The sequence below is a fragment of the Antedon mediterranea genome, chromosome 4, assembly GCF_964355755.1.
Source record: "Antedon mediterranea chromosome 4, ecAntMedi1.1, whole genome shotgun sequence".
NCBI classification, from domain to species: domain Eukaryota; kingdom Metazoa; phylum Echinodermata; class Crinoidea; order Comatulida; family Antedonidae; genus Antedon; species Antedon mediterranea.
Genome location: NC_092673.1, coordinates 8,022,423 through 8,031,901, shown reverse-complemented (window position 1 = coordinate 8,031,901; position 9,479 = coordinate 8,022,423). Strand labels below are relative to the sequence as shown.

The 9,479-nt window shown below is 31.0% G+C and overlaps 1 protein-coding gene and 1 long non-coding RNA gene across 3 annotated transcripts; one reads left to right on the top strand and one right to left on the bottom strand.

Annotated features, from left to right (window-relative positions):
- The first annotated feature begins 32 nt into the window (after positions 1–32).
- LOC140047976 (peptidyl-prolyl cis-trans isomerase FKBP4-like) lies at positions 33–2,491 on the top strand. Of its 2 annotated transcripts, none has more exons than XM_072093007.1 (2): positions 33–86; positions 826–2,490. In XM_072093007.1, exon 2 carries the CDS (start codon positions 849–851, stop codon positions 1,764–1,766), a length of 918 nt encoding a protein of 305 aa, XP_071949108.1. In that variant the 5' UTR covers positions 33–86; positions 826–848; the 3' UTR covers positions 1,767–2,490. The 2 variants fall into 2 exon arrangements, with proteins under 2 accessions (XP_071949108.1, XP_071949109.1); XM_072093008.1 differs by having other exon boundaries at positions 51–80; positions 826–2,491.
- Positions 2,492–3,211: 720 nt separating this feature from the next.
- LOC140047975 (uncharacterized) lies at positions 3,212–4,816 on the bottom strand. Its single transcript, XR_011845006.1, has 3 exons — positions 4,699–4,816; positions 4,363–4,413; positions 3,212–3,244 (listed from the first exon to the last, which is right to left on the bottom strand). It is a non-coding gene; the product is annotated as an uncharacterized lncRNA (long non-coding RNA).
- Positions 4,817–9,479: the final 4,663 nt, after the last annotated feature.

Sequence of the window (9,479 nt, the reverse complement as noted above, 5' to 3'; positions counted from 1 at the left end):
AATTAAGAAGCAGACAGCTTTACCAAAGATAGTGATAAATTAACAAAATCACCGAGGAATCAGCTGGATATTTCCTCCTTGTATGTGTAGGTTGTTCAGCTTTATTTTTCATATCATATGATAAAAGGATCTTATCTCTTAAATTTGGTTTTTAATTGTTTGGCTTTAAATCGGTAAACTAATAGGCCTAGTCTAGTGGGTATTCAGTCTAGCCTAGCTAGGCCTCCTACTAGCTAGTAGTACAGTAGGTCTCTAGCCTAGTACTAGGCTAGTACTATAGTAGGCCTAGGAAGGAGTAGGCTAGCCCCTGCCCTGGGCCTGCCTGGTAGTATAGTAGTAGGCCTAGCTAGGCTACTACTAGAGATGGGAACTAGGTAGAGTAGTACAGTAGGCGGATCAGGTGCCGGTTTCGGCCACCTCAACCTGTATGTATGGACTAGGCCTATTATACCATTATAAAAATATGGGTGTAGTAGTAGGGGTTCATTAATTTCTTTATAATCATGGAGCTTAGGGGCCCACAAGGCCTACACAGTAGCAAGGCTAGTTAGTAAGCCTATCAATCTAGTCTAGTAGTAGTACTACCGGTACTTTAATTTACTAGCATAGGCCTAGCTAGAAAAAATAGTAGGGCTAGGCCCTCAGTTAGATAGTACAGTAGTTTGCTAGTAGTATCTCTCTAGTCTAAGTCTATTACATTCTTAGATGTTTAAAGTTTTAATAGGATAGTATACCTAGTGTAGTAAGTGTTTACAATTTTTGAATTAATGGTTTAATTGTTTTAAATTTATATATTAATTAGTATAACTTTTCTTTTCAACACAGGAAGAATATAAAAAGATTAATTAATGGATAATCAACAAGAAAAATCAAGATGGGAATCACCTGATAAATCATTCATTAAAATAATCAAACAAGAAGGAAAAGGACTTTCAAAGCCAAATGATGGAACAAAATGTTTAGTTAACATCATACCATTGGTTGCTAACAGTGTAACAGATGAAGTTATTGGTTATAAATTAAATGAAGATGTTGCTATGTGTATTGGAAATGGTGATGCTGAACTCTCTGAAGTTTTTGAAGCATGCGTTGAGAGTATGACAGAAAATGAGACATCAGAATTGTTAATACCATTAGACATCATAAAGAACAAATGGCCGGATTTTAAGAATGAATCTATCACAGAAACCAGTAACTATGATGGAAGTAATGCAGTATTTCAAGTCCAGTTGAAAAAATTCTCACCAAGGAAACAAATTTGGGAATTGGAACCACACGAGAAAATAAAAAGAGCCACTGAATTGAAAGAGATTGGTAGTGACAATTTTAAACGTGGAAAATTCTCTGTAGCTGAAAAATTCTACACAAAATGTCTAAAAGTTTTGATCACAATGGGAGTTGAAAAGACCATAACAGAGTACGATGAAGATCAAATAAGTGCATACAATTCTGTGAGATGTGCTGCGTTACTCAATCTTGCAGCATGTCAGTTAAAGTGCAACCGCTTTGAGTTTGTCATTGAACATTGTACAAAAGCTTTAGCTGTTGACCCCAAAAATGTCAAAGGTCTTTACAGGAGAGGTCAGGCTTATACTGCTATAAATGAATTTGAAAAAGCAAAAGAGGATTTGAATCATGCATTGGAATTAGAGCCTAAAAATAAAGCGGTTATAACGCAAATGAAGGCATTAAACTCCAAAATCAAATTACATTGTGAACAGTATAAAAAAGGCATGAGTAAAATGTTTGGTGGACCAGTGACATAAGTATTTTTGTAGGGGACAGTCTGTTTTAATGGTATTACATTCTTTAGCTCTGTCTACACTATCAAACTTTATGTGATAAAAAAAATGTATGGACATGATGATGTCATATAACTACCATATAAGCATATCACTACCATATTTGGGTACATTTCTTTGTCAAACTATTTTGAGATCTATTGTGCCAGTACGATAGTTACCTGTACAGTACTTCAATTTCATATGAATACAGTGCATATCCCAAAATAAAAATTTATCTCGGCGTAAAAACGACTTTGTTTCTGCTATGTTGTTTCTTTTTTGAAGAAGAACGTTCATATGTGATAAATAATTTGCATGTCTATTTCGTGAAATTAGCTTAGCACATAAAGCTTGGTTCACACTAGGACGTAAGCGCAATGCAAATGACTTGACCAATCCTAAGCGAAAATTTGGATAATCCATCGCTTGTGATTGGCTCACGTCACACTTACGTCGTTGCGTTACGTCCTATGGGAACCAACGGACTATACTATATCATGCGCGAAACAGGTTTCAATTCTTCACCGTCGATAATTATAATACAGACCTCCTTACTCTCCCGGTAATGGCAAGCGTCTCCAGATATTTTGAGTCTCAACAAAAAGTAATTTCCCTAATAGTTTGGATAAACAAACAAATATCTGTATATTTCTAATTTTTACTGCACCAGATAAAGAGGAAAAAGAAAATATGCTGTTATCGGTCCGTAAAAGATCTGTATAATAAATTAATTTTTCAATTTTTGATGTATCGAGTTTTCTACTTTTTTTACAGCTCTATTAAAATGTAATGTTAACAGTAAAAAAATGTATCAAAGATTGTCAAAGTCAAACATCTACGCTTAAAAAGTGTACATTTTAAATATTTATTTGTTTGTGTAAAACAGTAATAATATAGATAAAGTGAGCATAAAAATAAAACACCACCACCAAGCTATAGAATTTATATATTGTTTACCACATAAAATACCGGAAAAGAATCAGTTTATTAATTATACTTTTACCACTAATGTGTGTACGAGTTGTGAGTATGCTCTGATTATCAGCAATTTAAAGTACTGCAAACTTCACATTTAAGGGTTCCAACATTCGCAGTACCCCATAACTATGGAAATAAACAAAAAAAAGCAGAATTAAGTAAACAAAAAATATCAAGTAGAATTTATTTTTCCATAATAATCTTACTGGACGATAAATAAATAATGTTATTATTATATTATTTTGTTTTATAGCTGCCGTTGAATTGACAGGCTAAACCTGTCCACTTTCACAGTTTTCTAAAGTTATGGATTTTGCATAGGTCTAGATACAAATATTTGTTATGTACCTCTTATTAATTTTGTTTTTGTTAATCAAATGCAAGTAAAGATCACTAGACAACACGTTAAATACATTAGTTGTACCGGTATCTAAACCTGTGTTGCAATCTGTTTTTGCATTCATCATCTACACACATTGGGTCTGAAAGGTAAGTACATAGTCCACAAATTATCACGGATAGAAGAAAATATAAGAAATCATTTATTGTATTATGTAATTATATAAAAGAAACGAAGATGTAATGTTCCCCAAAAACATGAAAAAATCAAGAATTGAGTTGGAAACACAATTCTATTTTGAGAACGGAGAGGGCGGGTTTTCGACCTCTTTGATCAAGCATCCTCTCTGTTAACACGATCACATTAAGTTGAAGACAATTTTCCCTATTTTCCATCACCGATTTCCATCCTAACACGACAACATTTTTACAAGTAATTTTTATCTGAGCATCCCTGTTGTGCTTACTTAGAATTGGAAAATTATTGCTATATAACTTATATTTGCTTATGACTTTTATGTGCAGTTTTACATGGGTGAATGTTCATTTACTAATTAAATTATTTAGGCCTAAGCCAGAACTTATGTTGTATGCGTCTTTATTTATTATTCTATGAGTTTGTTAATTGCCGCAGTCTCCGAGTAGCAAAATGAAGATTATTAAAACTTCGAATTGGCCATTTTCGTCGTAGAAAAACGGGAAAAATAATGTTTTCACTTATAAAAAGACAAAATAAACTGTTAAATTCAACGAAAAACCAATTGATTTTTCACTTGCTTTAAATTTCATTTTTTTAAGGTAAATATTGTTTGTTTTTTTTAATCCAATTTTTTTTAAAAAAATGTAAAATTAGAATTGCATATTTAACAACAACAAAAATTATTTTAATTTATACATCTTTAAAAGTGTATGTATGAGTTGCTGATTACCTGCGTAGCATACCAAGTCTTCCATATTGTACAGTGCGACATATTGAAATTTTATTTTATTTTATTTATTTTATTCAGTTGTCAACCAACAGCGATGAAACCGCCACTAACAGGTTGAATCTAAACATAATAAACTATAAAATGTATTCAAATAGGCCTAAATAACACAAACATAAACAAAGATCACAACATTAAAGAGATTTGAAATCCTATATTGATATCTACCAGGCGAATACCGCCGAGACCGTCTGTCATGTAAGCGATGTTACCGTGAATAGCAATGTTATATGTATTTCGAAATGTGTGTTCTCCAAAGTAAATTTTATTGGTACCATTCATATCTGCCTGGAAAAGAGTGCTATCGACCCAGTATATGTTTTGATCTAAAAATAAACCACGCAACAAACAAAATTAAAATGACTACTATCACGTCACATTGTCTTGACTTTTGATACTAAATACGGTAAACTTGAATACATAGGCCTATATAGATAAACTGTGCTATAATTAATACCATGGAGCAAATTATGAACTACTTTGATTTGACAGACAAATAGACAGGCAACCAAAAGAATATGAACATTTAAAGAGTGTATTAAAATTATTCAGTAATTGGCGAGTAGTAAAACAAATTAAGGATATGCCTACTGTAGACCTATACTGTTTACCTTTAAAATCAATCCCGCCTGATCCCCTATTCAATCTCGTAATTTGATCTCGAGTTTCTAAATCGTCTATTCTGGTTCTTTCTATTCTCTTAGAAATCCCACTTATGGCCCAGTATAAATATCTGAAAAAAACAATTTAACCAACACATTTTTAAATCTATCGTATAAATATAACTGTATGACCTTTTTTTACGTATTTGAATGAAACATTCTTCCTGTATTCAAAAATATTGTTATAAATAATACATTATAATATTATTTTTATAGCTATTTCAAATTTCACCTGGAGTAATTTTGCCTTTATCTTAATTTTCCCAATTTTCTAGCATTCAAAATTCTAAAAGAAATACGTACTGAGTTTTCGAATTGAATGCAATGGTTGTGGGATTGTCGATGAGAGAAAATATCACTGTTCTCCCAGTACCATCTAAGTTAATACATTCAATAGATTTTAAAACGTTGTCACTCCAGTAAAGTTTACCTCCAAATGGATCAACGTCTATATCAGAAACGTAAGCTATAAAACAAGTTTAAGGTATGATTGTATTTTTAAACTATAGAAAAGTAAAGCTTTTGGCCTCCAACAAAATCAATAAAACATTAGCTAATATAAAACAAAAAAGAACGTTTTGTATCATGTTTTTTTGTGAATTTTGTAAGGTGTACAGTAGGCAGTGAATTATATTCTTTGATCAACTGCAATGGAACTTCAAAAGCTTGTAAAGGTAACCGATATGCACTGAAATCGAACGATTGATTGATTGATTGATTTACTCACTCGATTCTCTACTAGTACTGTATCCTGATTCTCCAGTATATATTTGGTAATACAACATCACATGTGTTTCACATTGAATCAGACCAAGGTAACCCTTAACCTAACCTTACATGATATAGAAACCACATAATACAAATGAGATGCTAATATTATCAACTATTCCTAAGATACTGGGCAAATGTACAGTAGTAATATGTGGAGATACAGCACTGATAATCGGGTAATACACTAATCTGTAAAGAAAACCTTCACTTACATCCATCTCCCGTTGAAATCAAAACTGAATGTTCGTATGTCTCAAAGGAATAGCTCTCGATAGTTAAATTTGCAACATCTGACCAATACATTGTCGATGTATATGGGTTAAAATCAAGCGCAATAGGCTGGCCGAGTTTAGTTGGTAAAACCAATTCTTCAAAGAATAGGGGATCACTAGTTGAATATATTTCGGTGACATAAATGGCTGGAGGAGATTTAACAGATATATATACAACTTGTCACCTGTAAAATAAAAAAATAGTCGATTCGTTTCCTCACGAGTTTAACACGATTTATGCTGTGTGCATGCTGATTCTTTACACCTTATTTTATACCTTTCCTGAATAAATTGATGAATAGGTCTACCAAATATTCTGTTATTGATTGCAAGTGTTTTTGGCAGTTTAAATTGTTTTCTTTTGCTGTTTGATTGAATTTTTCAATCACAGTGAAAACTAACTACAGATTACTACAAGAAAGAATAAATACAACCTTGTTTTGTATTACTAGCAAGAAAACAATCATCTTCACTATGTCAGCCATTGTCCTTATTTGGGATATAAAACATGAAAGAAATAGTAGAAAACACATGAAACATAAAAGTATTCATTTACATATTAGGCCTAGAGTGTATTTATGTTTAAACCAACGTCTTTATAGAGCTTATTTAGATACAAAGCCTAAAGGTAAGCCCACGAAGACGAATTCTAAACAAAACAGAAACAGAAAACCGTGAAACATCGGCCTAACCTAGACCGATATAATCAATAATTTTCTTTAGAGTTTCTGTTTAATATATGACTTACCTTTTTAGTTTAGTAGTGAACTTCACCTTTTATTATAGCATTTTTATCTAGGACCTTGTACCTAGTTGAGTTCATTGAGAGTTACGCCTATACCATTATAAGTTTGGCGAATTTATGAAAATTCCAACCAATTGTTAATTGCACTTTTGCTCTGTTCACAAAAAGAATACGACACAATCATTTCTTTTTTATCTCTTATCACTTAACCAAAGGTTTTTAAATTAGTAAAATAGTTTTTTTTTGTATACAACATCTGATTTGTTGGGATTTCATTGCCTTTCAGTGATTGTTTAAATAAGGTCAAAACGTATACAAAACTGACACACTTTTCAATAACCTTTGGGCTCTCCCAAGTTTTTGAAGCCTGCGTTGAGAGAGTATGAGACATCAGAATTGTTAATACAATTGGACATCATAAAGAAAAAAGGGTCAGATTTTAAGAATGATTATATGACAGAAACCAGTAACTATGATGAAAGTAATGCAGTATTTCAAGTCCAGTTGAAAAAAAAATGGCACAAAGGAAACCACACGAGAAAATAAAAGAGCCACTGAATTCAAAGAGATTGGTAGTGACCGTTTTCAACATTCTTTTCCAACAATAATGTCATCCATTTACTTAATTATTTACCGTAATTATGATTAAATTGTAATTTAAACCCACTATTCTACATTCAATCTCTAACATTAAAAAACATATCTCTCCTCAATGATTGACTATTATTCTTGCAAAGTGTTTTGTTTGTTTTTTTTTTTGTTTTTTTTTTTTTGCATGGATTAATATAACTTTTGTCCAGCGTCAGATACATTTTATTCTGCTTTTTTATTCGTAAATTCACAAATTTCAAACGTGCTTGTTGCAATTAGGCGACACCATGTACTGTATCTATATATAGTAGTGTAGCTCGTTAAAAACACAATTAATATGTTTGTGTGATTTTTTATTGTGTTTCTTCTACTTTAAACGAGGCTCCCGTTCCGTTCCAGAATTCCGCAAAATGGGTCTGAAAATTATTATTTACTGATACAATGTCATCGATAGTTAGTAGGATTTTCAGACTATCTATCTGAAATCTCTTTCTTTGCATAAAGCTGTTTATAAAACCTAACCTCTTCTCGAAGAATATCTTTTGAGGTTGTTATAATTTCGCCGTTCAATTTTTTAAGACTTTTTATAACCTTTTTATTACCATTTCTTTTTTCTAAATTTAAAAAGTATTTTGTGCTACGTTCACCTTCTTCTATCCACTTTACCCTTGAACGTACGTATGCACCTTTTGTTTCATTATCATAAATGTTTTCTAACTCTTTAGTTTTTGTTTCAATGTTTATTTCTATGGTTTCTTTAGAGCAACTATATAATAATGAATCATTTAATTGCTTTATTTCTTTTTGTAGTTTCTCTTTTTGTTTATTTTTATTTTTATTTATTTTCTTTCCATATAGAATTGATATATTCTTAACTCTGATTTTGATTAATTCCCATAATATTTCAGGGTCAAGATTATTTTCATTTATTTATGTTTTTAAAATTATTTTCCGAATAGAATTTCGATATTCAATATTCTGTAATAGTTCATTGTTCCTTTTCCAGTAGTTAGGGCCTTTTCTTAAATCAATAAACTCAATCTTAATTGAGATTGCCTGATGGTCTGTAAATATTGCAGGTCTTATGTCACAAGATTTTATTCCATCATGATCAAAAATATTGTTTGATATTAGCCAGAAATCAAGTCGTCTATATACTTGGTGGCATTTTCTTCGCCATGCATTAAGTAATGTTTGTGTTCGATTGTGTCGGAATCTATTTAAACTTCTTCGAACTTTGTTTTTAAGTGTAAGACATTGAATGTCATACCATGTGTCTTTAGCTTTAGATGTTTTATTGTTGGATTTCCTATGGATAATTCCTTTATATGCATATTCATACAATCTACCTACAGTTGAAACAGCTTAATCAATTAGGTTATCATTAATCAAGTTAGTTATTTCATTTTTAAGCTCATCGATTTTATTATGCTGTAATCTTAATTTAAATGTTTCAATAGGCCCCTATATGTTTCTGACCAATTGAATTTAGTTTGTTTAGGACAATTTTCAATATTTAATTTTTTTATTTTTATATTATCTTTAGTTAGTAGGCCTATTCATACATAGTATCTATATTATAGAAGTACAGTTACACTTTGGTAATAATTATAAGAAAATGTTATTTTATTTCTACGAAAGATAAGACTGCCAAAGAATATCTGAATTCCAGTTTACCATTTTAAATGTTCTGGGTGTTAACCGTAAAGCTATTTTTGGGAAAATGGAAAATGAGAATAATTCGATTATTTTTTATACAAAAAATTAATATTGGTATTGGTAATTAATTTGTGTATATTTATATAATATAAAATAACTCAAGTGTTCGGAATAACTATTTTGTATCAAATGAAAGTCATAAAATATGCTATCCATTGCTACATATCCATTCCCCCACTATGAGTGAAACTTCTTATGGGATTAGTAGATGAAAAATATCTTCTTTAAATTTATTATTAAATCACACTGGAATAAGCAGCACTTACCACCATCATTTATATTGTTTTTATAAATTGAAACCTTTGAAACAACACAACCCCACTTACGTTTTCGTCAGCGGAAAGCAGAACGAGCGTCATATGAAATAAGCCCGTTTTGTAAAAATAAGAAAGAAAAATTATATAAAGCAAAACAATCAATTTTAAACAAGAAAATACTATTTTATTAGAAGTTTATTACCCGGTTAACCTTTTATAACATAGGAAATTAGTAAATGTCCTACCTTAAAAATAGTCCACTCTTAAAAGAGGGGCTTATTTCACGAAGCTCTAGCTGCAGCGGACTTTCGTAAAGTTCAAATATAAATAATTGTTATTATTGTAAAAAATTGGAATTGGCTATCTAATCTAATA